The 21,685-nt window shown below is 42.1% G+C and overlaps 1 protein-coding gene across 1 annotated transcript in view; it reads right to left on the bottom strand.

Annotated features, from left to right (window-relative positions):
* Positions 1-1,114: 1,114 nt before the first annotated feature.
* LOC146201627 (nose resistant to fluoxetine protein 6-like) overlaps positions 1,115-21,685 on the bottom strand; it is a 57,917-nt gene continuing 37,346 nt past the window's right edge. The window contains exons 6-14 of the mRNA XM_084598864.1: positions 20,259-20,352; positions 19,735-19,821; positions 16,235-16,400; positions 15,046-15,128; positions 13,435-13,557; positions 11,456-11,576; positions 4,018-4,207; positions 2,853-2,995; positions 1,115-2,283 (exon numbers count right to left, since the gene is read on the bottom strand). Of these exons, the coding sequence (XP_084454990.1) occupies positions 2,056-2,283; positions 2,853-2,995; positions 4,018-4,207; positions 11,456-11,576; positions 13,435-13,557; positions 15,046-15,128; positions 16,235-16,400; positions 19,735-19,821; positions 20,259-20,352 (1,235 nt within the window). The 3' untranslated portion in view covers positions 1,115-2,055. The remainder of the gene's footprint in view (positions 2,284-2,852; positions 2,996-4,017; positions 4,208-11,455; positions 11,577-13,434; positions 13,558-15,045; positions 15,129-16,234; positions 16,401-19,734; positions 19,822-20,258; positions 20,353-21,685) is intronic.

The raw sequence follows: 21,685 nt of genomic DNA, 5'->3' as shown, positions 1-21,685 counted from the left end.
TAATCAAAGCGAACTAACAAACTTCTACTAATAAGTCGCCCAAATTATCCCGTTAAGGCAGCACCCACGTGTCCGTCAGCCCCCGATCAAAACGCTCGCCTGACGCCCATGTATGCCTTTCAGCAGCGATCATGATGAGCAAACATTCTACAAACATTCCAGGGACAACATATAGGTAACCAGATGATTTGTTTCTTCCTGTTTTAGGTTTAATTCCTCCTTTTATTGTTGCAGTCTCGTTCACGTATGGGTGCCACGGATGTGTAGAAACCTTAACCACGACACATTCAGATTTATAGTGGTCCCTCGCAATTGTGGACAACCCAGTGTGCGAACTCTCACATGTTTCACCTGTGCGTACCCATTAACATTGCCCGTTTTCTTATTGTGGTCGCGCGCTGTGCGTCAGGTTGTCCCTGGAATAAAGTCCAGTCTAGCGATCGCTTAATATATACCCGTTTTATCCCTAGGTTTCCAAGTGTCCCTCTACGGATGCCACAAAGCTGCTGCTTCAATCTGGTTGCCTTTACACTCCCACATTCTACAACAGCTCTAATGACGGGAATCTACAACTCTAGCTTCGTCTCTTTTTATGTGGCAGCATTTTTAAGCTATCAAGTCAATAAATATTTAGGAATCAAATTAGCGCCCAAGCACTCGCGCAAGCTTTGTGCACTGAAGATGAAATCGTTAAATTTCATCTGTGATACAGTGAAGTTTAATGGAGGACACAGTGTAGCGAACGGGAGCCACATATTCCGCGGGGCGCTTGTCCTAGCCAATAACAAACGAAGCGGCGGCGCTGATGTTGCCTACCCTTGAAAGCGTTGCTATGGCGTCTGATTTCGTCTGCAAACATAAATAAATTCCTGATTTCTGGCCGCTGCGACTGCACTCAGGAACGCCGCGAGAAAAGGGGAAGCTTCTGGGGGCACGTTGAGACCCTCGCCTGCTGCACTATCTCTTCTGGTTCATATATATTTGGAATAACCATACATTGAAGATCTTGAGTAGCGTCGGAGAAATCGTCTTCGATGGCCCTCTGTTCCGTGTGTAAAACGACAAAAAGGCTGCTGAATTAGGACAAAATTCTGGACAAAGATTCTAGGCAGAATTTTATTCAAAGAAATGCTTCCGAGTTTACATTTCTCATCAAAAAAAGGGAATGAGATGTTACTAACACTTCGCCCCAAACGCTGCACCGTGAAAGTCTGAACAGTGTATATACATATGACAAAGAATGGCATTGCAACAAAATTGCTACGAATTTGTCAGCGAGCACACTGCAGCTTGGAGGAATTCCGTACACAGCTATTATTGTGAGATTCCGTCGGCTGTATCAGTATGTATCCGCGGCTGGAGCATGCAGTACGCGAGAGTGGTAGATGGCATAGGTTAGATTCCAATATTATCCACGAATATCATTACAGGCGTTCATAAGCATCCACTATTTTATCGCTACTGGAAAATCCATCGACAAGCACTATAGAAGAAGGCATTGTCCCGACTCACCCTTCTCATATATATACAGCGCTCAAGTTTTAGCCGGGACCCGTGGGTATTATGAGTCTACGACAGAAACCAGCTGCAGTGGTTAGGCTTTCACTTGGCCAATTTCTCCGTCAAACCTAATTGTTAATAAAAGGCTGTCGGTACCGCAATTACATGTTGTGTTGCTCAGCCTACAAACCCAGATAGAGATCATGCGTTATAGAAGTACTGAAGGTCATACCGCAAGCAGAAGCGTGGACGCAGACGTTGTAGAGTCTATCATGTTTTGTCATTTGATCTTGAAAAGTTTTCACGTCCCTGTTCCTTCTTCAACGCGTCTGTTCTATTCCTCACGGCAAGACTTACTGCCTGAGCGTTTACGATGATGACTGAACTTTAGCTGCCGTGAATGTATCTTTAAGCCTCCTTAGGGTAATAAAACAGGTCACGTTGATCAAAGGCTTCACAGTAGGGGCACGACCGACGCAAACCTTTTATCGCGCTTGTTGATGTCTGCAAGTGTTACGATTCATGTCGCATAGCAATTACAATAGTAGAACGTCCTTAGAGTCGCTCCGTCAGATGAAGAGTGCCGTTGGTTTCTACGCTCTCTTGCTTCAATGTTGCTTGGGCGCCTGGCCGGGTTGCTCGGTCCAGCCCCGCGGCTTTTCTCCTTCGAGTGGGCCCCTGGAACACCAACTTGTCCAGCGTGGATATTGGGCCTTCGCACAGCAGGAACGCCAAGTATGCCAGCAGGAGACTCCATATAAACACTCCGAAAAATAACGTGACCTGGGGTAGAATTGACAAAAAAAAAAGAAAACTTTCTTTTTCCCGTGTCAGCGACGAAGGAGTGAGTTGCGATAAGAATTTTGGCACTACCTTATACGATCACTTATCTGCTTCTCTTGGAAGACCTATCAATCTCACCTCTCGAAGAAGTAGACCGCGTACACTGCATCAGGCAGGGGGCGAGAAATCCCTATCCAGTGGTAGCATTTAACTCAGTAGTAAGCGCCCTGAGAACTAAGCCACGGCAGCGGTGCCACTGATGTTGAATGCTTCTACACCGTTCAGGAATGGCTCCGAGCGCAGCGAAACTAGCCCTTTCACAATTTTTTTATAGTCCAAGTTTCCCACTTTTCTGAAAAATTCAGAAGGTGACCAGTTGACTGCATTTTTTCTCAAAAAGATTGAGAGAAATCAGTTTCGACAATGTGATAAAGATCCATCAATCTTCGGCAAGAAATCGGGAGAGCTGAGCGCAAAGCACGATGTGTTTGCCTTGAGAGGACGCTGCTGCGCTATCCCACTTGATATTTTAGATTAGAAAAAAGAGGGAGCCAAAAAGTCATTGTCACCTGATTGAAATCGGACCAGTATAGACGTTCTCTGGAGGCATGTAGCATCAGCTGTATGAAAATATAGTGAATGATGTAGACACCGAATGAAAGCTTGCTCACGGGTACGAACGCATTACACGACAGGATCCTGCTGAAAGGTCCTGAAAAGACAAGACGTAATATTATCAGGGAACAGGATCGGGAAGGAATCAACGATCGGTTAATTATGACAGAGAGATAAACACTAAAATATAACATATAATTTCCCCAACATGGATAAAGAGAAGCAATGAACATGTCCTAGCGGATAGCCAATGTGATTTCTGAAGGGCACGTCTGTCAGCAGAAACAGTTGTCTAATAAGAGTGTCGATCATTATGCAAGTAAAGCAAGCACGACATGCTTCTGTGGGGGCTTTGTAATGAGGCCGTATATTTGCTTCCGCCGGAAAAAAGCATTAAGTGGTAACACATTTTCTTTGACGCATCTTTACATCGACATTGAGGTCAATTCCACTCTGTTTAGAAGATAGCAAAAGTCCAGTGGTTACAAAAACATTTTGAGCGGGAAAACAAAGTGAATATAGGATTTCATGGGGGGGGGGGGGGGGGTCTTGCTCCTATATCTTTCAACGTTGCCTCACAAGATAGCTGATAATTTCGTCAGCTCTGTTTCAGAACTGATTCTCTTTATGGCCGGTAGTTAGGATAGCCGCACGTCATACCTGTTTTGTTTTTTGTTTTTGTTCTTTTGCGTCTGTCGAAATTGAAGGGAAAGACTGATCCTGAAAGGCGGATCTTTATTCTTTCAGTGAATATTATGAAATTATTTCGCTTTCTGTTTCTCCTTTCAGATTAACTATTTATGCTGGGATCGCTGCGTTGCGAAAAATATAAAGGGCGACAAAAAAGTGACAGAAATACAGCGCAATCTCTCAGCTGTTTTTGTTCTCTTGCATTCGGCCTAATTCCGCGATTGCATGCAGGTATGTATCCTCCGGTATTATTAAGATTTCACTGTCTTTATTTCAGCATACGAAGCAACTTTTTGGGGAAGAGCATAACTGGTAACTGCAGGTAAGGTTACATTAATGCGCGACACACTTGAACATTATTGCTCAAATTTAAAAATCTGCATTCCACACAAGAAAAATGCGCGACAAAACACTTCGGGCGCAACTCACCGCCACGGCCCGTGGAACAGGTCAGTGTAACCCAAGAAAGAAATATCGACCACAATATGCGGTCAGAGAAGGCTGCAACTAGCTTCGCAGCTCCTGATGCGGGATCTGCGTGGCTGTTCCAAGGAAACTTCATGAAGACCGAGCAGAGAGCGCAGAAGGCGGCCAAGCACCAGCCTGCGAATCGTACGCCCTGCAAGGGTTGGAAAAAAACTTCATTGGTGCAAAGACGCTTTTGCTTGGCAATTTTCTTCGCTAGCAGAGCTGCTGTTTTCTATTCGCAGAACTAAGGTGTCTGACCTGTCTAGGTTTTTAGCGCTGTTCATCCTACGCGTCCATGTGTTTGATGGTAAGGCGGATACCTGTGGTAATGTTCACTGCATCGACGTGCAAGCTAAAAGGACGCTGTTTAGTCGAACACTGGCTTCTTCTGTTCAGTGAACGGGCAAACCGTTGACTCAAATATCTCACTGACCCCTCTTTACATGGCAGCATGCTGTGGGCGGGACAATGTGCATAAAATTCCCAAGCATTAGAGCAAAAGCAAAGGTTATAGAACAACGTCACATCATCGTTAACAAGAATAATTTAGTTCAACAGACTTAAATTTAACGAAATAAGGGAGTTATTACCCACTGAGATCCATCATCGATCCATAAATTTTGACGAAACCATCATACAATCTTTGTAGTGTGATAATATGGTATCATAGCACGCGTTTTCATCGGAGTGTGTATGAAGAGAATCACGTGTATTTTCAAAAAAGCAAAAGCCCTCTTTGGTGAAAGCACGTAAAATAAGATTTTAGGCAAGCATAGTGGTTATCATATCTTGAAACATAGCAGGACCTCTAGATTTTTTGAAGTCGTTGGGGGGGGGGGGGGGGGGCTATTTCAATGAAATATGCCACGTGGAAGGACAGGCGTGTTAGATGTTTTAGTACGACGGAAGATACTCATACAGCTTCTGTGAATGCGAAGTCGATGCGACGATTGCTGTGACAAAGGCAGCGTGTTTCTGTGGATAACTGGCATCAATTTATGGAACAGGAGAGAAATGAGACTGTTCAACGTGAGTCTATAGACGGAAATAATACCAATAATTTGATGTCAGTCACGCTGGAATGACAATTATAATCGCGAGAAATGAAACGTGCAGCACAGCCCTCTATGGAATCGACGCATCCTGTTAGACATGCTTGATGAAAAGTAATTCAAGTTTCCGGCGGAAAAACAGCTACCTAGCTACTTTCCAAGTGTCAGAGGGTGCACCGTGAGAGATTATGATTTAGGGAAAGTTTGTGAAGCTTCAGTTGCGACTTCATGGATGTGCGTCGACCAGGAAAGGTTAGCGCTAAAGTGAATGCCGCGATATTTGTACGAAGATGCCGTTGTGACTTTTAAGCCAGTAAGGGAAATTGGATTTCATAGGTTGCATATGAAAGTCATTATTTTACATTTCTTAGGGTTTGCTCTAATCGGCCGCTTAGCGCACCAGCTTCTTATACGGACTAGTCTGTCTGTATAGCAAAGTGATCAGCTGGGTTAGACATTTTACCGCAGATAATGCGGTCATACATAAAATTACAAATGGCACAAGTAATGCCCACTAGCAGACAGATCATCAGTATATATTAGAAGTAGAAACGGGCCCAAAATACTGCGCTGGGAAACCCCGGGCGGTACTTCCGAAAGGAAGCCTGAACGAATTATGCACGCAGTTTGCGAAATCAGAGAGAGTTTCTAATTCATAACAGCGGTGAAGAGTCGACCTTTAATATGGAGAGCTCGGTAATTCAACGACAATGTGCTGTCCGATAAAATGCTTTAGGAAAGGTCAATAGAATTGTGAAGCCTCTCATGTTCGGTAGAGCTTGTTGAGTAACTTCCAGAATAAATTAAGTCTTTGCTGCAGTGATTTTATGCCCTAAATATTCGGATTGTTATGCATAAGAAATTTAAGTGCCTAAGAAAACAATGATGGCCCTCTTGAAGGACTGCACGGCACTATTGTTTTTCGCGATACTTTAGTTTCAGCAAAGGTGAGCTTGATTTTTGGATTGCTCTAAATGAGCGCTTCTTCCAATTCTTTAGCGAGCCGAGTGGCTTGTGATACCATTCCTTGGATGTGTTAACTCGAAATGAAATTTTATATGTGAGCATGCATTAGTGCCGGCAGCTTTCTTCAAACACGATTCAGTTATCGATCATGTTTGGACTCAGAAAGCAGAATAGAACAAGCTGAAAAATTCTCACAAAATGATGTTATTGGAATGTGATCAGCTTTTTTCATAGTTGGATACGACCTTGAACGCGAGGTACATGCATACGGGATAGGATGATAACTGCAAAATTTAGAAAGTGACAGTCAGCCGGATCTCTCGCTATCAGAAATATGGCTTGAGTTCTTGGCGTTTGGCGTTAGAACGAGTTCTAAAATATTAAGTATTTTTATAAACTGGTTCATTCACGAGGTCCCAGGCTTAGCTTTTGAATCACAAATTAGACATTATTCTGAATACAAGTCAAGTTTTTACTCTTGGCTATATGAATATCTTTGCAGTACATTTTTTTGAACGTGAAATTGACATTTTGTGATTTTTTTTTTGTTCATTCATCAATGAATTCGAGCGAATGAACATGCTCTTGAAGTGCGGGGCTTCGGACTGTGTAAGGCCAAATGAGAAATTGATTGATTTGTGAAAACACGAATGGGAAGAGTTGCGATTCCTCGCTGTGTAGAGCCTGATAATGCCGGATTGGAGCAGCACGTATCATATATGCTTGTTACAAACAGAGCAGGGGACGTCGACGGAGACATGCAAGACATATGGCGCTGCTTCCGTAGGGCTCTGTGTCCCCTTCTGATGCATGTCCCTTGCGCTGTTGTAAACCTGCATGAGCAACTAACCAGCAGTCATTTCTAGCTGTATGAATCTATTACATGTAAGCGCATGCGGCATGGGAGCTCTTTTTCCGGAATGCATTGAGAAGTCCCCCTTGAGCGCCACGGATATTTTTTTTTTTTTCGTTATAAAGGCGCCACAACTTTACTGTATACCTATATAACGTGCTTTGAAATGGTCTTAAAGCGGTCCCTTGCAAATTTCAAGCCTCTTAGTGACCTGAAGCTTTCAAAAGCAAAAGAACATTAGGAATGCTTCTTATATTTTGTCAGTCAACCATTCGGTGCTTTTATAGCGACCAATAGTATTTATGCATCCCAACTTGAGAGACGCGCGTGCTTCAAACAAAAGTCGATGATCTGGAAGTCATCCAGTTCGCAAATGCATTCTGGGTAAGCGTGAAATAAGCAAGAGTATTGCCGACAAGCCGACATTTGCAATCTCTGAACTTGCGCTCTCCATGTTATCTCTACCCATAACCCGTATCAAATGCCGCCCTCGAACGAGTGTTCAGTCAGGTCTCACTCACTAAGACCGACCTGCGAAGTAAAATGTCTAACAAGACATTGAAAGCCTCCCCCACGTGAAGTTCAAAGTGGTCAGGAACTAAAGTTGCATGAAGAATTTAAAACCTGGCTGTGAATTTTTGTGCGCTTTCCACTCAACACTTATGGCCCCAGCACTTCCATACCAAATTAGTTCAAGATAAGTATACGACCCTTCTCTAAGCATGTTTTGAACTAGCTGCGATCTTTTGTATTAAACTTTTTTTTTTTGCATTTTAATGTAGTTTTTCTGCTTAGTTTGTTGCGGTCTGGTGAGCGAAGCAGTCATCATCTGTAACTACATCGAATGGACTAATGTCCAGCAAGTTTGTCGTCTGGTTATGATTGTTTTTTTTTAGCAATATGACAATGCATTTGTGATGAAGGCCGCTTTTGACTTATAATTTTCCTGTATGCCTAAATATATATATATATATATATATATATATATATATATATATGTGTGTGTGTGTGTGTGTGTGTGTGTGTGTGTGTGTGTGTGTGTGTGTGTGTGTGTGTGTGTGTGTGTGTGTGTGTGTGTGTGTGTGTGTGTGTGTGTGCGTGTGCGTGTGCGTGTGCGTGTGCGTGTGTGTGTGTGTGTGTGTGTGTGTGTGTGTGTGTGTGTGTGTGTGTGTGTGTGTGTGTGTGTGTGTGTGTGTGTGTGTGTGTGTGTGTGTGTGTGTGTGTGTGTGTGTGTGTGTGTGTGTGTGTGTGTGTGTGTGTGTGTGTGTGTGTGTGTGTGTGTGTGTGTGTTGCTGCAATTTTCTGTCGGTGCGCATTACTTTCCGCGCGTCACGGCCTGCGTGATGGTCGCCACGCGCATCATCTTAGCGCTCAAGCTTGAAAAAAAGTAATGTATTTGTTTGCTTGCGGAGAATTAATATTTTTCTTCAAAAGGAATCACTTCACCAAAGCAAAGCTTTTCTCTTTTGACACCCCGCCGGGGTTGCGCAGTGGTTAGGGAGCTGGACTATTGTGCTGAAGGATGCGGGATCGAATCCCGCCTCGGCAGCCGCTTTTCCACGGAGGCGAAAAGCAAGGCGCTCGTGTGCGGTGCGATGTCAGTGCACGTTAAAGGACCCCAGGTGGTCGGAATTTCCGGAGCCCTCTACTGCCGCATCACTTATAGCCTGAGTCGCTTTAGGACGTTAAACCCCATAAACCAAACTAAAGTGTTTTTTGCTACTTCTTGGCAGCTTAAAAGCTTTTTGCATTTGGCTATATTTGGTTTAGTACTGAAAAGAATTTGGCTGCATGTAGTTGAAGCGATTTGGTAACCCCATCACTTGACTAACGGTATGAGTAAAATCTGAAGATAAGTCAATGTATTCTCTGGAGCAGCTAGAGCTGGAGGTGAGGTTGAACCAGTCAGGGCCACCCATCAGAAATATATTAGCTTTATAAAATATGGTTTTCACGACCCTGGGGTTTCCATGCAGATGAGAGAGAAAGACGTAGGAGCTTTCTGGCATTCTGTAACGCGCACGTAGTACTGAATACACAAAACGTGACGCAATGGAGGTCGTCATAATCTCTAGAGGACTGAGTAGGTTAATGAGTTATTATGTTATACGCTTGCTGGAGTTAAGGAAACACATTCTTCCCTTTTGTTTTCTTTATCTGTACGGTAGAGGATGCAGTCTTTATTATTGGGTTAATGAGGTATTACGTTATAAGCTTTCTGGTGTTATTAAAACACATCCTTCATATTTGTTTTCTCTATCTCTACGGTAGAGGATGTATTGGACAGGGCCTAGATACGAGATGTATAATGGCTTTTCCGCGTTGTAGTTAATGCTAATATGTCATACTCACTGCGTTTTAGGCCTGAATTGCGTTCAACGCGTTTATGCAGGATACTAAGCATGTTAGTGTATGAAAAGTATAATCGCGACGACGCCTGTTCCGACGTGAAGATTTCAAATAATAGGGATTATCATCTACCGCTTCAGATTTGAGTTATCGTGTCGATCGAACTACAGTCCTAACTACTACGTCGTGTATGTAGCGGATATCATTTAAGCGGAGTCGGTCCGCGTTAAGTTTATACGAGGCGTCCTGTGACTGCGCCCTTAAGTAGTATAGGTGTTATCTAGCAATCCATCCTTGGAAAGAAAAACCGTGTCGTATAACATTTAGCGGTCGTTCGAACTCCTGGAGTGTTTCTTAACTTCGAAGAGGGCTTTTTAATGTTGCTATCGTAAATCTCGAGTTTAATGGGCAAACTTTTCATAGCAGAGGCTTCCCAACTTGATGAAATTGTCATTTATTGAAAAGAATAATGTCCTACAATACTGCTGCAGTAGTTTTGCATATATGTTGCGTGAGCACGCTTTTAGGCCTTTAGCCTCACTGTATTCTAAAGAAGCTTTTCTTTCTTTCTTTCATTTTTTTTTCTTTGTAGAAGCGTACCCGCCGCGGTCGCAGTTTTCCACATCGAAGCAAAGACCCAGTCCTTTAAGTGCACTCGACTGATTAGGCATAAAAAACTTCTCTTCGATCATGAACTTCGCAATTATGCAGGGATTCAACCTGCTAAATGTTTTTTCTTCGACACTAAAAAAATAAAAAAACTGTACAAATGCTGACGTAACTCAGAGTCAATCTTTTCTACTTTCTATTCTTTCCAGTAATAAACGCGCGAAGACAGCGAATTTTGATACCGTGCTGTTAACTTCCGTGTTCTTCTCTCCTCTTTGCTATAATTTCCCTTCCACTGATATTTACCTAAATTTAGCGGTCTCTTTCCTGCTCAAGTATGCTGACATTGGCCATCATGCCTGCTTATTTCGCTGACAGGACACGCATTTGAAACTACGGATCTCATTAACGGCACAGTTAGTACATTTATTTGATCCTTAAAATTTTGTTCAAGAACGTTTTGTGCGCACAATTTTATGCACCGACTTTAGTGCGCAGCGGACAGACCAAAGGCCTAAAGGGGGCGAGTACGAGGAAGTAGTCGCGGGACTTTTTTAAATGCGTCGTCTAGGACCAGTTGGTCCAGGTTTCGGGAATGTTGAAAGCCAAAAATCTGTGAGTAGTTAGGTGAAAGAATTGGGAGTTTTCCGTGAGGAGGTGTTAAGGTCGCTTTTTGAAAAAGTGCACAGTGATTGTGCGCATCGTCGTGCACCTGTCAGGCGCAGAGATGCAGGCGCTTGCAACCTTTATGCAGTGTGGGTCTATAGCTGATTGTTAATGCAGATGCGCTATAAATAGCCTTTTGTCACTGTCAATGATTTTCCAAATTGTTTCTGCGTCTTTAACGTCATATTAGGAATTTCAATTTCTTCCGTCAAATTCAACAGGATTTTCATCGCAATGTGCTATGATGCACTCCATCTGCATGCCGTCTTCGTTTCCCAGTGTGTGTGCAGTGCGTGCCATTCACATATCTTCCGATATGCACCTTCTCTTGAGTACTCGATTCACTTTAGTAGGATCACAATTCGGAAACGGTGAGCCAGGAGGCGGAAGAGCTTAGATGTACGCTATCCACCACAGAACCTTGGGTTTATATAATCTATACCAATTCATTATAAATCTTTGTATTCCCGCAAGTTTAACTTCTAAACATTACATGGGTTTTCACCATGACGTTGCACCGGTAACATCTGTAAGAAAAGGTATATCAACTCCTAAACCTTTCTTAAACCTTTCAAAAATTTTATTCATTCGTTAATCTCGCCTGCTCCTAAACGATTCTGAACAAAGCGGAAGTTATGTGAAGAGTTCCACAGCGTGCTTTTTTGGTGCATGCTCGAGACTGTTCGTTTACTGCTCTGGATGGAAATGTAACCATGAAAGCACAAAATACCTGTCAAGAACCATTCGTTGTGCCCTGTTGTAGTAGACTACGCTCTGTTTGTGTTCGAGATGGTGCATAGTGCTCAAAGCATAGTGCACACGCTAATGCATTAATAAGGACCGTAGTTTTGCTCCCCTGACGTGTACGTTTACGGAAATGGCACTTTGTGAACGTAAGACTCACCTTTGACAACTTCCGATCCCTGAAGTCTTCCATGACAAGGAATGACATGCACCCACTGAAGAAGCATACGGCGTGATAGAAAGGCTTTATGTAGCCTAAGTTCAGTGTTTTTATTGTAGAGCTGCAAAATAAATAACGACACTAAGTAAACAGCAGATGTTCTTTGTTAGCATGCTATTGCAATTGAAATATTTTGTATGACTATTTTTAACGCCCTACGACATGAGAACTTGCTCAGAATCAGTGTTTCTTAGCCTGCCATTCCCTCGCTGACTTATCAGCCACGCGCAAGAGTTGCCCACTACTGCCACCGTTATAAGCAAATGCGGATGCCATTTTATACAAGTATTTAGAGGTATCTACATAGCATGAGTTGAACTCCTTATGGCACTCTCCCACAAGGAAGTGAAATAATTTCGTCCATGGAAACTGCTGGAAATCTTAAGGCATGTAAGATAAAAGAACTCGGGAAGCAGCACAAGCACGTTACAGCGACACGTTTTACTAACTGTAAATTAGACTTTTCAAGGTAGGACATTGTTCCACAAAAACACAAAGAAAAAAAGAAAAAGCATTGTTTACTGCATGTCTTTCCTGTTTTTACAATGCAATTCTTGTGATATGGCAGATATATTTGCCACATCACAAGCTTCTAAAGCTAATGTTGCGCCTTATTCTCGGGGCTGAAATCTTTTCTCGCTGTCGATTGGACTCCTTCCGACAAAAAAAAAGAAGTTACTTTCGCTGTGTGGTTGAACTCCTCACAAGTCGCTCCATTAATCTCGTAGAAAGCCAAGAAAAAAGGTGCAACTTAATGAACTGAGATTCTTCTGGGTATTTTTTTTTTCTTTTTCGACAAAATTGGGATGCTTCTCTTGAACATTCTGTCAGCTTCTTGAACGGCTATTTGGTGGTCTTCTGGTGGCCTTTCTTCTTTCCTTACTAAATGGGGCACCTGACGGCTGTATACCATCATCGACTAACGTACAATCTGTTCGGATGTAGGCTGCGTTGTATTTCGCTTCTTCGAATGTCCAAGTTTTCACGAGCGGTAAATAGTAATATTTTAGTACTCTGTGGGCATCAAAAATAGTTATAGTGGCAGGAGTTGGACGGGAAAGGTTCATGACCGGGGTAATTAGTTCCTGACAGGAGTAAGTTGAGGAAGGTACTGCCTCACGTAGAGCTTCGCTTTGTTTGATATGTTGTTCATAAAGAATATGTGCAGGAGAGGCTTTTTAATGCATCGCAACATTTTCTGGCGTTGGGCGCTGTGATGTGCTTATACTTATCGCTAAATACCAGCTAAAATGGCTGTGTTTTTTTTTTGGCCCAATTTTATTACTTCATGCATCCTGCCTTCCTCCGAGAATTTAATGTGAAAGTAGTGAGTGTTCTTACTCATATGTGCATGTGCCAGCTAGGTTTTTCAACCAGCCAACAAAGAACAGTAAAGGAAGACTAAAGAAAATCGACTGTGCGGACTGTGAAAACGACGCCAAGCTTTGTGATGCAAAGTCAGCGCCGAGAATTTTCTCAAGGCACCACTGGACACTGCTCGGTAAATACAGAGGTATACCCTCTGTGTGGACAGCTTCCAGGAATATAAAATTCTTTATAACACAACAGATAAATATAGAATTCCTTCAAATCAACACGACATTGCATGATGCTAATCATTTTGTAAAAAAAAAAAAAAAAAAAAAAAAAACTTTAAGCAATACAGTCCAATTTGCTGCGTTTATAAACGGTGTTTTTTAACATAAGCATTGTGTTGTGGCTCCGTTCATCAATGAGGTACTGGAAAGTGGTGAAAAAACATTATATAGGAGACACAGCCAACCATAGAAACGAAACATAATTATAATGCACCAACTTGCCAAATACAAGTTTTAGTTAACTTGAACAGGAATCTTGAAGGTGTGGAAGGTATCTCGTGTTTAAACAAGCAGTTATAAATGACAGAAGAATATACTCACTCCTTTGAATGGCCTGGAAACACAATGAATGGCAGAACATCAAGACCAGCCGCAGTCCACGTTGCGATGGCGCACCCCAGTAGCGACAAGACAGCGAATGCTCCCAGCGAAAGCGTTTTCCGACTGCATTAGAATAATTATGTGCAGTCGGCAGAGTGTTCACGAGTGGGACACGCTTAATTTGATAGAATATTTTATCCTTGAAAAAAAAAATGCTGCGGATTATGGTCTTCTCGGGATAGCTTATAGTACTAGAATGGCCGGCAACAGCGTCTTCCTCTGTACGTTTTTCAATGAAGTAACATCTATCCACCCCATTCGCAGATGCTCAGAATTTACTGCTTGAGTCGGTATACGCACCAAAATAAACTGCGAACTGCTTTTCTTAGCAGATAATATAGAACAAAACCTCCAGCCACATCCTTTCACCTCACCTCAGCGCAAACACCACTCCGAGAGCACGGTAAGGGCAAGAAATTTTCTAGCAAACAAGTAATCTGACGACGAATAATTTACCCAAACTAGGAGATCGAGCTTAGAAGATGTTATATGAATTTAAGGTAAAACTGTTTTTCTTCGTATTTATTTTCGGTTGTTGGGCCCGGAACATGTCGTGAGCTCTGGCTTTACTGAAGCAACAAATATTATCAGCTCATAGTTTGCACCCGCGATTTAAGCAATGTGTTCTTGAAAACACGCTTCATAATGATGTTCAGCGGGACCTCTATTACTGGCAAAATGGAAAGATCAGTGATCAAAAAGCTGCTGTTAAAATCTAAGACGTTTGGCATTCTATGCTGAATTAGTCTCTGAGCCTCTTTGTTGTCAATTAATCATTTCCCTTTGGTGTAAATTTGTTTGACCAGGTGAGATTACACCAAACTTTTCTTTTCAGGTTTTTTTTATTCAGTTAAAATAATGAGTAGACAATAATTAAGAACAACTATAGATATGCTGTTTCTTTTGCGGAGAACGTGGATATTAATCCAACCTTCAGGTATAAGGGACGTTCCACCATCACATTACCACCTCCTTTGGTTTTTTTTTTTTTTTTTTTTTGCTTTCTCGCGATAAGAATGTGAACTTAAATAATATTTTCGCAATCGTTTCAAAATAGAGCTAAACAAGGATGTAATAGTAAACAAAGTGACACTCAAGTGATCTTACGCGCTGAAACTCGAAAGCATTGCGAGTTCCGTTATGAGCTCGTTCTGCGTTTTTTCTACAAATTTACTTCTTTATATCGTTTGTTTTTTAATATTTTTTACATCCATCTTCGTCAGGGCACGCTGTGGTGACAACTCATGCGCACATCACTCGTGAGGCAATATATATGCTTGCGCATTGAAAGCAATGGGTCCACAACTCACTGCGAAGATTAGTAATCAACAATTAATAAAAGTCCCATTGCTTGCGGAACGACGGTTCCATGTCGGATTGTAAATCATCGAAATACAGATTGCTTGTTCGTCGATAAAAAACGCTAATTGTGAATTTAACCTTCGTAACCTTTCGATACATTTCACTTCACACGTGTTGAGGGACATACGTACAATAGATTATTTCTGAATATTTCTCAGCCGATTTCGTTATTTTGCACATTCAACTTACCTTTTAAATATTAACAGAATGAGTATGGAGACGAAGAAAAGTTGGTAATCTGTAGACAGGTACCACGTGTGGACGAGCAGGGTCTGCGAATAAAACATAATTTCAGCGTTGCCGACACCCTTACATGGAAAGCAAGCAAACATCCGGACACAACTGCAGCCAGCTCTAGCAACAGACAGCCACTCCGCGCAGATGGCGCGTAGTACGTATCGAAAGTACAATAATGCACGCAAAGCAAGCGATGACGCGAGTTGGATTAGTGTTCAGGATATATATATATATATTGCTGCGATTAGGCAACACTTGCTGCCAGCTGCCTAACATCATTACAAGCAGAAACGGAACATCCTAAGCGCCTTTGTGCAATTTAAACCACTCCCGTTTGGCGTTTTGCTACAATTAGATAACGCGCTCTAGGTAGCTCTTTCGGTAACCTAACTTCAGACAGGTATTTAGCATTTGTCGTAGTTAATAACAATAACTAGTCTCTATCCAGGAGCAAAGTTTTGGCCACCTGTTTTCAAAGTCTAACGCCCGTTACCTTGTGTAACCCTATGCACATGATATACTGCGTACTTGACTAAGCTATGCAATAAAATTATCTTCCCTTCCTGTTCTTCCAGAGATTTAGCATAACACTAGCTTAGTATTACCCAGGAGAACTAGTAGTTTTGCCCGATAACGATTGAACAACGGGTTTGCCGATAAGTAAAAAAAAAAAAAGGACTCCACTTCTCACCTTCATGACAGTAAAGTAATGCTATCGCTTCTTCGTGGTCTCTTTCCGAGTCTTCGCGCCCGTGGACTAGTTAAAACTATCGGAAAAAAGAAACTCTCCCCTCCCGTCGCCATTTCTCTGGGCCTCTGTAGTTCTTTCTTAAAGCAAGCTTCCAGCAGTCACTTCTTGGGGCTGCGTAGCCAATATATGCCTAAATACTTAGATTAAAGTGCAGGCGTTGAGGAACACAAGAGGTGAAAATTAAAATCACAAGACCTCCATCCCCGTGTGCCTTGTCGCAGCCAATGCTGTCATGATGCATACATGATGTTTGCTTCTGAAAAGCTACTCATCAAGACTGAGCCGACTTAAAAAAAAAATGAAAAAGCGCGTCTATCTTAGCATCTTTAATTTTTTAGACTGTGAATTTAAAACAGTTAAATAGTGAATAAAATGCTTGCAAATGCTTACCTCGTCACTAAATTCAGAAAAATTTCTGATCTGAAGAAGCAGATGCCACCAGTCTGCAGCTACCTCGTCGTGAAACTTCGAGAAGAATGCCTTGACATTTGGTCCGGAGACAAAACGTGGGAGTGCGTAGACGCACATAATAACAAAGAACAGAGGAACACATGTTCTGTAGCAAAAAAAAAAAGGCAGGAAGAATCAAGAAATCAACATGTTATGCTGTTTCTGTCTTAAGTAGAGCTGTAACATATATAATTTCGTCTTGCCAATCATACTTTTCTTTCCGACTTTGATATCTTAATTGCACCTTTAGCTTACAAGCATGCGCGGTGGTGGCAACAGCTTACTTTGTCCTGTCTTGAGTCTGGGAAGAGCACAACCCTTAAAACAGCGCCGTCCTTGTCTTAGTGGTCACGCCCTTTACACAACATGTTGGAGCATGAACTTTAAAATGTTTTAGGACACCTCTAAACCTTTCAGTCCTCACGACAATATATGCCGCTGACAACCCGAAGAGGACATTTCTCTTCATTGGTTCCGACTGCTTACTGTTTCTAATTTCTTTATGAGTACCCCTGGACATGGCAACGCGACCACAGCTTTCATCAAGCAACAGTTTGCCTGCCCAGCACAGATAACCTCTATTCATTCACAGATATTTATTACCTCTAACTTGCCACTATTCCACCGTACTCTGCGTATCGAGATTCTGTGGCCACACAGTTGCTTATTGGCCTCGAGATCGAGCAGAGTCGCCACCTTGCGGCTCAGCGGCGAAACCTAGTCAGTGTGGATGCGTTTTCGCGTCGCGTGCCAGCTCGCAGTGATTTACACGCGCGCATCCGGCGTGTACAGGAGTGCTTTTGTTTGTTTCGCGGTTCCTGTGAGATTTTGCTTACCTATATGCCTCTTGCAAAATAAATATGAACAGTCTATAACCCCACGCTTCATTAAAAAAGATATACTTGTCCATATCGAGCATGTCATGCTTGGATAAGGACATCATCCATCGCGGTCTTCGGCGCTTGAGATCCTTTGACATGCAATGTCTCAAACAAAGTGGTACTGTCGTTACCGCCGTGTCAAAGCAAAACAGGTCGCTGCCGTCAATAAAAGTTAATGCAAACGCTCAGAAATCGCATATTTCCATTTCTGTTTGGAATACCGCAGCTACTGAAACATATGCCACCGCAGACTGCTTCATATAGCAGAAACAGGTCACCCTATGCCTGCTATGCCTTCTGTGTTCACGATAGAGTTGTGTGAGTACTTCTTTTTTTTTTCTTTTTTTTTTTGCTTTTAAGCCCCTGTCGCGGTGTCTCAATGGTAAGGGCGCTCGGCTGCTGATTTCGAGAACGGGGGATTCAATCACACCCTTTTCGAAAGGCGTTCCTCTGCTGTGGGATTTGACTGCACAATAAACAATCCCATGTGGTAAATGTGGTGTTAATAATAAAAAAAAAAACACTACCAAAACCAGCCTCTGAAATCATCCGTCATAGCCGATGCCGCTTTCATGCGTTAAACCCGAGCCAATATGCATTTCTTTTCTTTTTTTTTTATTGTTGTTGAAGGCTTTTTGTGCATCCGTAAAAGTTTTAGAGAGCACATTTTGCTTTAGAGAAATGTTCGAATGTTTGGGAAACACATTCCCTGCGCCTAATTGTTACCCTAAATATTACATAATACACCTAGATTAATGTACTTTACTGGTAGCCTATTATAATCATTATAATCCCTTTTTGTCCAAGTGCTGTCTTCCGAGCAAACTCTTCGTTTCTGACAAGGGGAGTAAAACAGCTTCATGCGGGCTTAAATATCAGTGTTTAGTTCGGGAATAAATACATCTTTATAGTCGCATGATAAGATGACCTCCATTTCTTTCGAAATAGTTTTATATCCGGCATCTGTTTTGGAAGCAACCCTAATATTTTACTTCGCATAAGATTTAGTCACTGCTAAATAATTAGGGATAAAGAAATTTTCAGCCTGTAAAATTGCTTCCCAGAACATGACAGTGCCCATGCGCAGTTTATAACGATGTCTTCGCAGCGAGTAATTCGTAGCTTGCACTTTATCGTTACTGAAAATTCATCGCTGATTATTGTAAATTCTGTCAAGTGTGTAAAAGTTCTCTCACATGGTGAAATTTATTGGCATTGCAAAACAAAATAATTACACCACTAATTTACCATTATATATTAACATCACACACATCAGAAATCCCTTATACTTTCCTCGGTTTCAGAAAATCATTTAAAGTTAGTGGCGCATGCAGAAATGCACTATTACATTTTATGACAGTAGCCGCAAAAAGCATCTCGGCAAATTCATTCCCCTCAGCGCTGTACACGTGAACAATCAGCTTTCCTGTGCGGCGAGGTTTCCTGTACAGTGTCGGCGTGATCTCATTTTTGGGGAATACTTGTGCGTGGTTGTCTGGGGCCAGAGTTGATGTGCACTCAGTCTAAAGCAACTCGCCATGTAGTGCGCTGCCAGTGCTACATTTAACCTGCTTAATCCTCGAGTCAAGTACGATACAATGAACCAGGCTTTCTCAATCCCGTCTAAACTACTGCAGGTATCTGCGTGGGCTTGACACTAAATTCGCCGGTCTCACTCGCATGAGACATGCGCAAACTGTTTAAAAGTCGATAAGAAAAACAAAGCTGTCGTTAGGCATGGTCCAAGTATTAGGCGCGTGAGCGCGGTACAGCGCAAGAAACGTGCAAAATAAATCTAGTAGTCTGGGGGTTGCGTGCTTTGTTTTCCTAAAATCCGCTCTTCTTCTGCTGCATTGGCGAAATCCTTGGATTTTTTTTTCTGCAATATTGCAGAAATACTGCAGAAGACACGTTTTCATCGCCAACAAACCCGCCGTAAACTCGGAAGCAGACCTACGCAGCGTGGGTTTCTGCGAGCGCCGCCGGCTGCCGATCCACACTACCGGAGTGACGGTGGCGCCACCTCTAGGTCGATCTCGCGGCGAATAGGGAGCAGGTCACTAGGGCGGTATCTGAACGTCGCCCGTTTGTCGCAAAAGCGTCAGAGCTATATACTGCACGCTAATTTGGCTTTTGCCTTTCCCGCCGTAAGCCCTGTACGGCTAAAGCAGATAAATGAATCGTGGAGAGCCAAGCGAAGGGAAACGTCAGTCATGAAGGACGTTGTAGGTGTGATGGTGGGCTAAAAATTCCAGCGGATGTCAACACTTGCCATTTGGCCATTGCGGGCTTTAAAATAATCCGCACAACGGACCCCATATAGAAATAGAAGACAGTCAGAAAGGAGGCATTCAGATATATTCGAAGATGCAGCCCGGCAGAGCTCGGCGTCACGAGCAGCTCTTTATGTAGATAGGCGAGCAGAAAAGACAAAAGCGTTCCCAATTCTGAATTTTGTGTCTCGTGTGAATAAAGCATTTCGAGTAGCTGCCCCACTTTACCACGTTAAGCTTTCTTTTACAGTAAAGAAAAAAAACATGTCCTGAAAGAGATCCTTACCTGATAAGTCTCCGAATCAGTGCGACTGGGAGCACAAAGAAGGCGGTCGACTTTTGTTTGGTGATAACCAGGGCCAGAAAAAAGCCGCTGAAAGGCCATTGCAAAAACTATTTATTCAGGATAGCACTTCTGAAATCTTACTGATAAATAAATATGATATTGTATAAATACATAAACCAATCATAAAATATTTATAATCACGTTTCCTACGTGAAAAACAAAAGGCCTGCATTTATAAAACCCGACGAAACGACTTCAAAAAGAGTTTGTAGGAGTTGTCGATCCAAGAAACTGAGTAAGTATTGCCAAGTATCCGGTACCTTGGGGTTATTTTTAATATCTTTTTCTTGGCTGTTATTCGAAGCTAGTCTAATTTATGAAAGCTTACCGTTGACAGCATTTGCACCTTCGCTCTCCTTGTGCTCTTTCAATTTTTTATGTAGTATCTACATTAGGTTACACTTCACAGCATTGTTTCAAACTTAGAAAAGAAAAATATTCTTTTCTAAACATTTTTCACTTGCCTCAGAAAGAAGAAGGTGTCAACACTGTTAAATGCTGCGCCTATCATCATGTTCGGCCAGTTGGCGGTCGCGATGAACATGTTTAGCAGACGACCTGAAAGAAATAAATATATTTCGTGATGCATTGCACAATGAGTACTGAAAGGATGACTTATTTGTACATACTATCAGTCCATCTGGACTAAGATAGGAGTGGGTTTGACATCAAAATTCATAAACGCAGGCCAGTACGATAAAACAGCAAGTACAGTCAATAAAACACGGTTCATAAAATACAGTCAATGTAATGTACAAATTATGTGCACTCCTGCGTTAAATATTTGCATATAAGGGTAGCAAATTGCTCTCGGGATTGAGCGTTCACAACGTGGTTAGGAAGGCTGTTCCAGTCGGATGATGTGGCAGGAAAAAAAGAGTATTTAAAACAGTCCTTAAAAAATTTTTCTACTTGGACGTGTTTATTATGCTTATTACGAGTGACGCGCGTCTTTGCTTCGTTTATGTATCGTTCTTTCTTAAGGTGGCGGTCCCACTCCAGCGGTGAAGAGACGACATTTTTGGCGATATTCATACGCCTACTGCGCCTCACTAGTTTAGTTTATAAATATGACTTTAATATATTTGTAAAGTTTATTTCCTCTCCTTTCTAATGGTGCATTTGATTGATAAATAGCTGCACCGATGTTTAAGCTGTAAAGGAGAACACAAAGGTATGAAACGGCTTTTTAGCTCTACTTGTCTCGGGAAAAACAAAATTGTGCAAAATCTTTTGCACCTAGGAAAACACCGTTTGAGATGTTTTGATATTAGATGTTAATGAACAAAGTTAAGCATTTTTATTACTGTGTATCGCATAGTTTATTAGCCACGCGCCTGTGAAAAGTGTATAAAACAGGTAATTATACATACAATAACTTTCAAGATACGCATTCTGCTGAGGAGATTTTTTGCGCAGTTGGAGGTCGTACATAGTTCGCTTATTCCTGAAAATATCATCTGTCTGCTTCATTTAGTGTAGAAGTTATTTGTGATCAAACTTTGCGTTTTTTGCAAAATGGCTTAAAGTATATGCTAAACTGTTCAAGTAATAAGCTCTTATCTGTGCTGAAATTTCGCGTGGAAAAACTTTGCACCTCGCTGTCAGAGGATAAGCATCGGTTTTGTTCTACGACTCTCGAGGAATGTGCACTGTCAGGATGATTTCAGCTAATTTTTTCGTGGTTCACTTGAAGCGCGCGAGCTCTTCATGAAATATTTTAAGCATGATTGAAATGCTCCATGGCTTGTTTGTTTCTGGCGAATATAACTTAAAGGTTCGGGCTTTCGTTCCCTTATTCAACCGGTAACAATTATCAACTACAAAGTCAAATAATAGTAAAATAACAGAGCCACGTGTGATAAACGTAGTAGGTAGCGCCATCTATGAA

Source organism: Amblyomma maculatum, chromosome 1 (genome assembly GCF_055883805.1).
Source record: "Amblyomma maculatum isolate TAMU_Amacu chromosome 1, ASM5588380v1, whole genome shotgun sequence".
Taxonomy (NCBI): domain Eukaryota; kingdom Metazoa; phylum Arthropoda; class Arachnida; order Ixodida; family Ixodidae; genus Amblyomma; species Amblyomma maculatum.
This window is presented reverse-complemented; position numbering and strand designations above follow the sequence as displayed.